General features: G+C 40.6%; 1 protein-coding gene across 2 annotated transcripts in view; it reads left to right on the top strand.

The window, feature by feature from the left end:
* CUL1 (cullin 1) overlaps positions 1-12,274 on the top strand; it is an 80,048-nt gene that overhangs the window by 45,014 nt on the left and 22,760 nt on the right. For both annotated transcript variants that reach the window (XM_038760183.1, XM_038760184.1), the window contains exons 4-9: positions 1,595-1,762; positions 3,091-3,141; positions 3,386-3,476; positions 4,684-4,847; positions 7,952-8,114; positions 10,977-11,107. In XM_038760183.1, the coding sequence (XP_038616111.1) occupies positions 1,595-1,762; positions 3,091-3,141; positions 3,386-3,476; positions 4,684-4,847; positions 7,952-8,114; positions 10,977-11,107 (768 nt within the window). The remainder of the gene's footprint in view (positions 1-1,594; positions 1,763-3,090; positions 3,142-3,385; positions 3,477-4,683; positions 4,848-7,951; positions 8,115-10,976; positions 11,108-12,274) is intronic.

The following is a 12,274-nucleotide window of genomic DNA, read 5'->3' on the forward strand; positions in this document are numbered from 1 at the left end:
TACATAGATGTCTGTTGGTACTTCACCCTGCGATGTGAAGCTGAGAATCAGTCAGTCAGTATGTTTTCCAGTCAGTAGCATTCATTGAGGGCCCACCGTATGTAAAGCCCTGTTCTAAGCCTTTGGGAGAGGACTCAACAGTAGAAGACACAATCCCTACTTAAAATTTTTAAATGTCCAGATTACTATGTTGTTGTTTACCCAGATTTAGGGAAGAAATTATATTATATACCCAAATTACGTTTTCCCCACTGTTCCTTTCATGGTGACTGAGGGGTAACCCATGTTTTAGGATTTTATTAAATTATTATTTTGTTTTATAAATTCAATTTTATAAAATGTGGATTAAATTTCTACCTTCATTGGTAAGCAATTTACCAGTATGTAGTACTCACTCAGCACTGTCTTTCTAAAGCACCACTAATCTTATTTTGAGTTAGTAATACAAAAATTGATTGCTTAGTAGATGACAGACAGTATAGCTTTGTATATAAAAGGACTCTTGACTATAACCTTAATTGGATTTTAAATGAGAACCACAATAAGAATTAATTCTTTCCCGCTCATTCATTTAAACTCAGGCTAAAGAGGCCGGAAATTCATTCGAACAGGGTACGGTGGTACAGTCGAAGATTCATTTTTCTTAGAAAGGCTATTGTTTAGCCTAGGCGTGTGGGAACAAGCATTTTGACCAGCATAATACCCAAAAGAGAGTGGTAATTAGAAGAATGAATTCCAGGTTCATTTCCCTTAGAGATATGGGGCATTTCTATCCTGAAAACAATAATCAAAATGTGTTTAAGGAAAACTCACACCATAGCAAGTGTGCCAAGATCAGCTCCACATGTTTGCTCACAAGTCTTTCTTCTGATGTTGCAAACACATCCTACCTAAGTGTTGTGCATTTTCTGAAGCATGTTTCTTAATTCCCTAACAGGTTTCTCTCCAAAACTTGCAGTAATAACATGCATTTTGGAAGATCTGGCTATGAAGTCTTATGTAGGAATTGAAATATGTGTGCAAATTACATGTGTCTTTTTAGCCAATGTAAATTATAATTAGATAATTTTCAGAGAATTCCCTTAATTATCAGCTACCATTGTACAATTTAGATGTGTTCTCCATAGCAAGTAATATTTGGTCAAGGTGTTTATAGTAGATTTGGCAACATTACGAAGTTGTTAGATCTAGAGAAATTGCTCCTAAAGTGAGATGTAATATCAAAATGCAATCTGTTGCATAACATGAATAATTTTGTGTCCTGTAGCAATGAAAATCATGTGTAATAAAATACCTTTTCCCTAGCTAAAATGATACTGTAATAAATTTGCATCAGTAAGCAGTTTATTGATTTTTTTTAAATATAAGGACCTTTTTTTTTATCATTCTGCTAGGGAACATGATTATGAACTCTGCTATATTGTACTTTTCCAAGCCTTTGGTACAGTTCTCTGCAGACAGTAAGCACTCAGTAAATTTGATTGAGCCTTTATAAATCCAATTGCAAAATCATATATTTTACAGCCTAAATTTGTGTTCTTCGTATTTAAAATCTCCCAGATATCACTGTTTAAATGAACCTCTTTTGTTTCAGGATGGAGAAGACCTGATGGATGAAAGTGTACTGAAATTCTATACTCAACAGTGGGAAGATTACCGATTCTCAAGCAAAGTATTGAATGGGATCTGTGCCTACCTCAATCGACATTGGGTTCGCCGTGAGTGTGATGAAGGACGCAAAGGAATATATGAAATCTATTCAGTAAGGATCGATGGCTTTTTTTTAAAAAGATATTGCATTCACCTGTAAGATACATCTTTCGTACAGAGTAAGAGTGGAATCCCATCTAAGCAATGGGGAAGACCTCCCCATCCTTGAGCTTCTGCAGCAGGGATGGAGAATACCTAGGCACCATCAACTAGAATCCCTAATTTTTGGAAAATGTTTCCCAGTGATTTTTCAAGCACTGCATGGCTGGAGACAGTGTTACATGAAATCGAGTCACTGTGGGCAGGGACTGTGTCTGCCAACTCTGTCATATTAGACTCTCTCAAGCACTTAGGATAGGGCTTTGCACATAGTAAGCGCTCAATAAATATGGTTGATTAAAGTCTCAGTTAAATGGCTTTTACATCTGAAAACCAAACTATTCTTTACATGTTGATTGATATACTTCTGTTGAGATATGCATCAAATGTAAAAAAAAAAAGAGTATTTTAATTCCATGTAATAATTAATGGGATAATCAGAAGAAGCCAAAACTGTCCTCAGCTTGGGGAAATTTGACCTATTGGATGCATTTCCTTTAAGTTTAACTGTACTCCGTTCTTAGAGCCCTAGCTTATTTGGTGGTGGAAGGAAACAAGAAATGTAATTGGGGTTTTGGTCTTCGTATGGATCATGGTAGTAAATGGAATCTTTATGGGGATAAGTTAAGTTACTTAACTTCTGTGCCTCGGTTTCCTCATCTGTAAAATGGGGATTCAGTACCCCTTCTCCCTCCTACTTGGACTATAAGCCCTTGTGGGACAGGGACTTTGTTTGACCTGGTTAACTTGTATCTTCCCCAGTGCTTAGGTCAAGCACTTAGTACAGTGCTTTGCACACAGTAAGCACTCAATAAATACGATTGAATGAACAGTGTCTGACAAATAGTAAGCGCTGATAACACATTCCATCCTTATTTTTATTAGTATATGCCGAGATGTCTTACCAAGTGTTGACTGGATTTTGCTTTGTAAAGTTGGATGTTATTTTGATATCTTGGTGACAGGTCTTTCTATTGAATTCAGTTTTATTATACAGTATGATTTGGGGCTTTGTGATCATGGGTTATTCTGTTTTTAAAAATAATTCAAAAAGTTATCTGCCAAATGGGATCATTTGAAAAGCAAGGACTGCTTTTCTCATTTCTGCTTCAATCTTATAGGAAAAAAAAAATAGCCCTAGAAATGGTCATAAAATAAATGTCAAACAGATGAGTACCAAATGTCTTCATATAATCCGTATCTAATGATAGCAGGAAAAATGAACACGTCGAAATACTTACTTTGCTTTCCTTTTTTTCTTTTTTTTTTTTTTTTAACTAGCTTGCTTTGGTGACCTGGAGAGATTGCCTGTTTAGACCATTAAATAAGCAGGTATTTATTTAGTTTTGCTCTGAAGAGTTGTTTTAATCATCAGCAATAACACGTGAAGAATTACTGGTAACAAAAAAGAGTGATTTTCAGTCTTTTCTGACCTTCCATTTTTCCCCTCTCCTGTTTCTTTAAAATCATGTGTACCCTTTTGTATATCAAAATTGTACAGTACTTAATTTTAATGATTTCCTGTGGAATTTTCTGTGTAATTTCAAGTAGCAATTTTCTTCATCCTTTTTCACAGGTAACCAATGCCGTTTTGAAACTGATCGAAAAGGAAAGAAATGGTGAAACCATCAACACAAGGCTGATTAGTGGAGTTGTACAGTCATATGGTAAAAAACAAAAAATTCTTGAGATTTGTTTATTGGTACTTAGGACTTCATATGTAGAAGAAGTACTAACAGACCTGTCTGTTACATGCAATTACTATTCAGACAGTATGCTTATATTTAGGCTTGCAGAGCACTTGAAAATTGGATCCAGTGCATTCCAGTCATTTTTCTATGGTGTACAGGCAGTTTTTAAAAGTTGTAACTTAACTGTATGGTAATGAAATCTTAGAATTTCGTAGGAAGGTCTAGGCCTCCAGTGACTCCTGGCTATAGATCTGATCTCCCTAAAAAGAGTAATACGCTAAAGTACAAGCCTGAATATCTTTAGTTCAAAGCATTGTTGCTGAAATGCTCGTTTGGAATTATCGAAATGTGCACGATAACTCACCCGTTAAGTCTGATAGCCACAGGTGTGGTTTTTTGTTCTTGTTTTAACTGCTGAGCTTAGAGAAATCCTGGGTAATGTTTCATCCCTGCCCCCAAACTTAGAAGTGCATGCATTTTGGTATGCTAGAAAGGGCTGGATCCTCTCTTTCTCCACCATTTGACACCCCCCTTTGGGAGCCAGGTGAAGTAGAGACGGTGGAGATAGGATCACCAGTAGCCACTTCAAGTCATGGTGACCCAGAACCGTGGTCCTAGGAATGCTTATACCCAGTTCTAGGGATAATAAAGGAAGTAGCTCCCAGCAGAAAACGTCATAAGAAACAGTATAAATAATGAAAGAAATAAGAGCAGCTTGGTGGCATTTTGCATTGTTCCTCTCAGGCATGAAGGTGAATTGATCAATTAGTTCTGAACTTTTGAATTTCTCTCTTCTTCATTGACTAAAATACTGGTATTTATCCCTTTATTCATCCTCCCTCCCAACCCCACAGCTCTTGGGTACATGTCTGTAACATTTATTGATATTATGTCTGTCTCTCCCTCTAGACTATAAGGTCGTTGTGGGCAAGGAATGTGTTTATTGTTATAGTGTACTCTCTCAAGCACTTAGTACAGTGCTCTGCAAACAGTAAGCTCTGAATAAGTACAATTGAATGAATGGTATGATTTTTGAAGAAGTAGAACATCGTCATAATGTTTTACTGCATTGAAAGGATTGATTTTCTGTTTGGCTAACTTTACAGTAAAATGTAAAGGACCACCGACTTTATGAAGCAATATGTGAATCATAGTAAATTAATTGGTATTCATTTGTTTTCAGTGGAACTGGGGCTGAATGAAGATGATGCATTTGCTAAGGGGCCTACACTAACAGTATATAAAGAGTCCTTTGAATCTCAGTTTTTGGCTGATACTGAAAGATTTTACACAAGGGAAAGCACAGAATTCTTGCAACAAAATCCTGTTACAGAGTACATGAAAAAGGTAAGCTCCCTAGTAGATTGTAAGCGCCTTGTGGGCAGGGATTATGTCTACCAACTCTATTGTATTGTACTTTCCCAAGCATTTAAGTGCAGTGCTCTGCACACAGAAAGTGCTCAATAAATAGCATTGATTGATTGGTTTTGTAATTTAAAACAAAACTTGTATCCAGACTTAGTGGATAATGAATGGGTTGTTTGTTAGAGGGAGTGAGAGGTAACCATTTTGATAAAAAGCACATCTTTGGCAAAAGTGTGATATGTATGGTTGCAAAAGATGTGTTAAGTACTAATAGTATTATTATATACACGTATATATCTGTGTTAGTGCTTAACACGACTTGATACATTGGAGGTAATGGACTATTGTCCACCAGAGGACAACCCCAACCCCGTAGCATTTATGAACAGATCTTTAAATTACATATTATCAATTACTCATTTATTCATATTAATGTCTGTCTCCCCCGCTAGACCGTAAGCTCGTCTGGGAGCATGTCTGCTAATTCTGTTGTATCGTGCTCTCTCAGGCATGTAGTACAGTGCTTTGCACCTAAAAAGCACTCAGTAAATGTGGTTGATAGATTGGAGGAGGGTACTCTGCATTACTGAGTTGGAATTATCTGCTGTTGTTTCCCAGAATTCCTCAGCGGTGTCCAATTACTTCAAGTTGTACTTCTGAATATTCTTTATAGTATGTCTTTCCAAGTAGAGGGTAAGCTCCTTATGAGCAGGGAATGTGTCCCTGTGTGTGTGTGTGTGTGTGTGTGTGTGTGTGTTTGTGTTTCCTCATTCCTCAGGACCCAGTACAGTGTACTACACCGAGTGGAAGTTCAATAAGTACTACTACAACCTGTCTCTTTGTAGGTGCCCACATTCAGCTCACAGAACAGCAGTTTAGAAGTCTAAGTTGTCTGCTGTCTTTTATCTGCTGGGCTTGTCTGCCCCTGTGTGGTCAGGTTTCGACTTATATGTGACCCAAAAGTGTTAGAGAAGCCAGGAAGCATCCCCGCAGGGGACCCGGAAAAGTGGGAAGGGCACTAAGTAGCTAACCCCACAGGACTTGAGGCTAAGAGCGTGGCTAGAGCACAGGGCTGGGAGTTAGAAGGACCTGGATTCTAATCCCACCTCCGCCACCTGTGTGCTCTGGGACCTTGGGCAAGGCACTAAGCTTCTTTGTGCCTCAGCTACCTCATCTGTAAAATGGAGATTAAGACTGTGAGCCCTGTGTGGGACTCGAACCATGCCCAACCTGATTTGGATTTAACCCAGCACTTGGTACGGTGCCGGGTACATAGTAAGCATTTAACAAGTACCATGTTAAAAAAAAAATGTCGGGGGGGGAGAGCCAATCTGGTTCTGGTTCTGAAAAGGTTCCGGTGGGTTGTGAGACTCCTCTCTTCCTCACTTCCGACAGCTGTTTTTCTCCTTATGCCGTGTTGAAGCGATGTTAGAGAATTTTACAATTAATAATGATGGTATTTGTTAATCGCTTACTATGTGCCAAGCACTGTTGTAAGCGCTGATTAGAATTGCCGCCATAATCACCATCTTTAAACGAAAAGTTGTAAAATCTTACCGGCAACTGTTGCAAGTGACATCTCACTGCTTTCCGTTCCTGGAAAAACGGGGCCAGAGTTTTGGACAGGCTGCCGAGCCGCATACTGAATTACTGCCTTTCAGAGCCACAAGGTGGCCTTTGGGCTCACTGCTTGAAAGTACACAGGGTCACTTCAGCACAGCCGTTCTAGGAGAAGTGCAGAGAGAGCAACACAAAATCTCAGTATTGTGTTCATTGATCTTACAAGAACACTTGACATCATCAGTTGGCGTAGCACATGTGCCTGCCCGGAGAATCTGTCGGTCAGTTCCATGCTGGGTACACGGTGTACTAAGACAGCAACAGAGATTACGTATACTAGCATCTGCCAAAGCAGTTACAATCTATCCTAGCTATTACAAGATTATGGCTTCTGACTGTCTCCTCTGTAGCATCAAGGACGTGGGAGCTTGGTAGCCGAAGTGCCCTTCTGCCGTAGCTGGATCTTCCCTCAGAAATTGGGTCTCAGGACAGAAACGTTGGCTTACGGGTTGGAATTGGCTCATTAAAAGCGGCGATTGTGCCCGCCAATTCTGTTGTATTTTCTTCTCCCAAGTGCTTAGTACAGTGCACTGCACACAGTAAGCGCTTAATAAGTACCATGGATTGACGGATTGAATTTGGTTGGCTCTGGCCCTTTTGGGGAGGGCCTAGTTTAGTCCTCACAGAAGACAGTATGTCTTGGGAAGTCTCAGCATGGGCTTGGGAGTCAGAAGGTCATGGGTTCTAATCCTGGCTCCGCCACTTGTTTGCTTGTGATTTTGGACAAGTCCCTTCACCCCTCTGTGCCTCAGTTACCTCATCTGTAAAATGGGGATTGAGACTGTCAGCAGCACGTGGGATAGGGACTATATCCAACCGGATAAACTCGCATCCACCCTGTGCTTAGTACATAGTAAGTGCTTAACCACAGTTATTAAGTATTTTCATACCCAATTGTTCGTTCAGTGGTAAGTGAATCCAGGAGCCCTGGTTGGACCTGTTGTGGACACAATAAGGCTCAACAATAAGGCTGATTAGTGAGTCCTTTGTCTTTCCAGCAACTATAAAGTCCAGGATGTAAAGGCATCGTGACATTATTAAACCATCATTTCCAAGTCATTCCAGTGTGGAATGGAGTGAGGACTGTCCTTTTTGTTGGGGTCTTTTTTGTAGTCACCCTAATAAAAAAAAACGCTTTTTAAATTAATGTCACGGCCCAGGTTCAGGCACAACTCGAGGAGCAAAGGGGTACTTACTTTGTGGCTGCTAACAAAACATTACATGCTGAAGGCTACGTCTGTAGCTGTCATATGGAATTAGTACAGGTTTTTGCATAGACTATAAGCTCCTTGTGGGCAGGGAATGTGTCTATTGTTGTGTTGTACTCTCCCAAGTGCTTACTACAGTGCTCAGCACACAGTAAGCACTCAATAAATACGATTGAATGAATGAATTTTATATTGGGTTATTAATTGTATTTCCATGGCAGCTTTTAAAGACACTCACATAACTATTTTGTTCTTTAGGCAGAGGCTCGCCTTTTGGAGGAACAGCGGCGAGTTCAGGTGTACCTTCATGAAAGCACGCAGGATGAGTTAGCACGAAAATGTGAACAAGTTCTTATTGAGAAACACTTGGAGATCTTTCACACTGAATTTCAGAATTTATTGGATGCTGACAAAAATGAAGGTGAGCTGCATTAAATTCCACTCATGTCATTCCTGGAGGCCAGCTCAGATCACCCCATTTCTGTTGGATCAGGCCTTATACGCTTTAAAAGAAAAGCCCATTATCCTGAGAATCCTAAGGAATGCATTCCTAATAACTATCGCTCATCTTTAAATCAAAGCAAACATCCCTGGGCTTTCAGGGATGCAACTTGAAGTGTAGAGGCAGCAATCAGATGGTCTACTTACTTTATTATACCCTCCCAAGACTTTACTACAGTGTCCCGCACACAGTCGGCACTCGTTGAATACTATTGATTGACTAGTCGGCGTTATTGGGAGCCCCTGCTTACTCACTGGGAGTTTTGTTCTATCTCCACCCCCCCACAAGAAGCAGGAGGTAAACTGAAGAGGTCCTTTCCAGGAAGAGTTGCCTGAGGGCTACGGAGAAACCCGCCCCTTAGGAGCTGCAAAGAAGCTCACCGTAGCTTCCGTCCAGTTTCCCTGGAGGGAAGGCTGACAGACCCAAGTTCCCAGAGAAGAGAGCTCACCTCCTCCAGGAAGCCTTCCCAGACTGAGCCCCTTCCTTCCTCTCCCCCTCGTCCCCCTCTCCATCCCCCTCATCTTACCTCCTTCCCTTCCCCACAGCACCTGTATATATGTTTGCACATATTTATTACTCTATTTATTTATTTATTTATTTTACTTGTACGTATCTATTCTATTTATTTTATTTTGTTAGTATGTTTGGTTTTGTCTCCCCCTTTTAGACCATGAGCCCACTGTTGGGTAGGGACTGTCTCTATATGTTGCCAGTTTGTACTTCCCAAGCGCTTAGTACGGTGCTCTGCACACAGTAAGCGCTCAATAAATACAATTGATGATGATGAAGAGAAGGGATCACCCCTCTCCACTGCTGCCATCCGAGCTGGGAGGCTTCAGTGGGTTGCGGGAAAGAGGGGTTTAAGAGCTGGGACGATGGAGAGCCATCTAGGAGACTGCTGCTGTCTTGCCTCACCTTCGGCTACTCTTCGGCAGCTCTGGACTCATCTCCATTGGTGGCCCATTTAGGCTTCTCCCGGCCGGTTTTCGTAGGCCCCACCAGCCTCCTCTCCCCCCAGCTTTCTCCCTCTAGCTTCCTGCTTGCTATCTCCCGTCGTCTGATGAGACCCTTTGCTTGATGGCTATATTTGATCCAGGTTATATTATGATGCAGTCTTCAGATTTTCTGCTGATGTGAACATTTGATATTTGGTATTTGAATTAGCACTGAGAGGCAGGCTGCTTGTGAAGCAGGGAAGTAGCATAGCTTAGTGGATAGAGCACGGGCCTGAGAGTCAGAAGGTCATGTGTTCTAATCCCAGCTCAGCCACTTGTCTTCTGTGTGACCTTAGGCAAGTTATGCCTCAGTTACCTCATCTGTAAAATGGGGAATAAAACTGTGAGCCTTATGCAGAACAGGGACTGTATCCAACCCGATTTGCTTTTATCCACCCCAGCACTTAGTATAGTACCTGGCACATAGTAAGCACTTAACATATATTATTATTATTATTTTGAAGCGTAGGTAAGTCATAATTAGCACAATACATCAGATATTGCAGAGGACAACCAGAGCAAACTTCTGTGTGACAAGTATGGCAGTAGGGATACCAATTTTCAGCTAACCATTTTCCAGAATGTGTTTCAAAGATAAATATCTTTAGCCTGTTCCTGTGGTAAAGAATTTTGTTTTGTTGTTGCTTTTTTCACAAGTTCCAGAAATCCACAAGCAAAATCATGCTCGGGTCAGATCATCCACCCAGCCTCATATACTGCCTTCAGTATTGTCAGCAGGAAGCTGGGTGGAACTTTATGATGCGTTATGGGCAGAGAATGTTTCTGCTATTTCTGTTGTGTTGTACTCCCCAAGCGCTTAGTATAGTGCTCTGCACATATTAAGTGCTGAGTAAATACCATTGATTGATTAATTGATATGATTCATTGATTAGGGTTGTACCATGTAAATCAGGGGTGGTCAGCTGTTTTGCCAGAGGTATACCCCCATCCCCACAGCAGCTATGCAAATATCCATACACTTTATTTATTTTTAATGACTTACTCCTACCTTAGACTGTGAGCTTCTTCTGGGCAGGAAATGTTTCTTCCAACTCTTTTATTGTACTCCCCCAAGCACTTAGTTCCATGCTTTGCACATACTAAGCACTCAGTAAATACCACCGATTAATGAGGGCTGCCCACAGCCTTTTCTACTCCCTACTGTCTGGCGACACGTGAAGTTTAAAAGGAAGACGTGCAGATGCGTCTGGCTCCAGTAGCTCTTACGAGGTTTAAGTCTGAATGATCACTATTGCTGAGTATAGTAGAGGAACAGACTTCATTGATTTTGTGTGGAATTCTCTCACGCTTTGTTTCTGGTAACTGAGTATTACAGATATTGAGCAGGAATAGCATAATGTAAAACAGTAAGCGGGTTTTTCACTTAACTGTGAAGAGGAAGTAACTCTCCTCATTAAGTAAATCAGTATTGCATAACATGATTTGCTGGTTGACATCCATTCAAAAATCGGGGGCATAGGATTCATTACTGAGTGCAAATGAAAGACTTAGGTTCCTGTTGGCAGTGTTTTTTGGGGCACCTCTTAGTAATCTTTCAAAAGATTACGTATGTTGAAGTGTGTGCTGTTTTTGTAAATAAATAGAAACAGCTTTTAAAGTTTTAAATTAAAGGTAGGGCCTGAAGTCATGAATATGGGTTGCGTTTTCACTTCTTCGATTAAGTTAATTTAGAAGGAAGTTCTCCTTTTCCATCAATAACAAAAATGCATTACTAAGATGAATAAAATGAGCAATAGCCTGCTAAAATTGTTTTATTTTCTTCTAGATTTGGGGAGGATGTATAATCTTGTATCTCGAATCCAGGATGGCCTTGGAGAACTGAAAAAGCTCTTGGAAACCCATATTCATAATCAAGGTCTAGCTGCAATTGAAAAATGTGGAGAAGCTGCTTTAAATGTAAGTGATTTTAAGAAGATGGATTGTGCGGGACTGTAATTGACTAGTGAATCAGTGATTTTGCATATTATATTTTTTTCATTTATGAATCTCCAGCAGTGGTTTTCACTGGGATTTTCCTGTGGGACTCATTCACATACTAGGAGGCCCAAATGTATTTCTGTAAGTCTTCATGGGTCCATAGAGGCTGTACAAATTTAATTATTTTAGGCATGGGTTTAGCCTTAGGTTTGTCTTTTTTTTTCAACATTTTCCTCTTTCCCACACCTTCATACTCCTCTAGTAAAGCTGAAAGTAGAGAGCTACAAATAATAAGAAAAGAATGAAGGACTGAGTTCTGTCTGCCCTCTCTGATACTTCCCCTGCCTTAGTGGCAGAGTGTCTGATATAAGTACTTCCTGTCCAGCTGCCAAATCCTTTAGTCCCAAAATAAAATTAACTTCCACGTTGAGGGTTGGGGTGGAAATACACGACTTCTCATTAAAGGAAAAATTTCTTGGCTGCCAGTAAGAATGGCAGTGAGTGTGGAAAGATATATAGAGAAGCAGCTTGGCTCAGTGGAAAGATCACGGGCTTTGGAGTCAGAGGTCATGGGTTCAAATCCTGGCTCTGCCATTTGTCAGCTGTGTGACTTTGGGCAAGTCACTTAACTTCTCTATGCCTCAGTTACCTCATCTGTAAAATGGGGATTAAGACTGTGAGCCCCCCATGGGACAACCTGATCACCTTGTAACCTCCCCAGCGCTTAGAACAGTGCTTTGCACATAGTAAGCGCTTAATAAATGCCATTATTATTATATACCACATTTCTTATGGGAATAATAATAATATTGGTATTTTGTTAAACTCTTACTATGTGCCAGGTACAGTACTAAGTGGTGGCATAGATAAAACAAAGTAATCGGGTTGGATGCAGTCCCTGTGCCACACAGGGCTCACAAGCTCCATTTTCCGGAGTAGGAAATGATGGCCAGAGAATTGAAGTGACTCGGCCAAGGTCACACAGCAGACAAGCGGCAGAGCTGGGAGTAGAATCCCGGTCCTTCTGACTCCCGGGCCCATTTTTTATCCACTAGGCCATGCTGCTTCCCATATGATATAGCAATAGAGCTTCTTAGAATAGAGCATTATGCACCTGCTCTACAGTTTTGGGCAGAGCACATTCAG

The sequence above is a fragment of the Tachyglossus aculeatus genome, chromosome 18 (genome assembly GCF_015852505.1).
Source record: "Tachyglossus aculeatus isolate mTacAcu1 chromosome 18, mTacAcu1.pri, whole genome shotgun sequence".
Taxonomy (NCBI): Eukaryota; Metazoa; Chordata; class Mammalia; order Monotremata; family Tachyglossidae; genus Tachyglossus; species Tachyglossus aculeatus.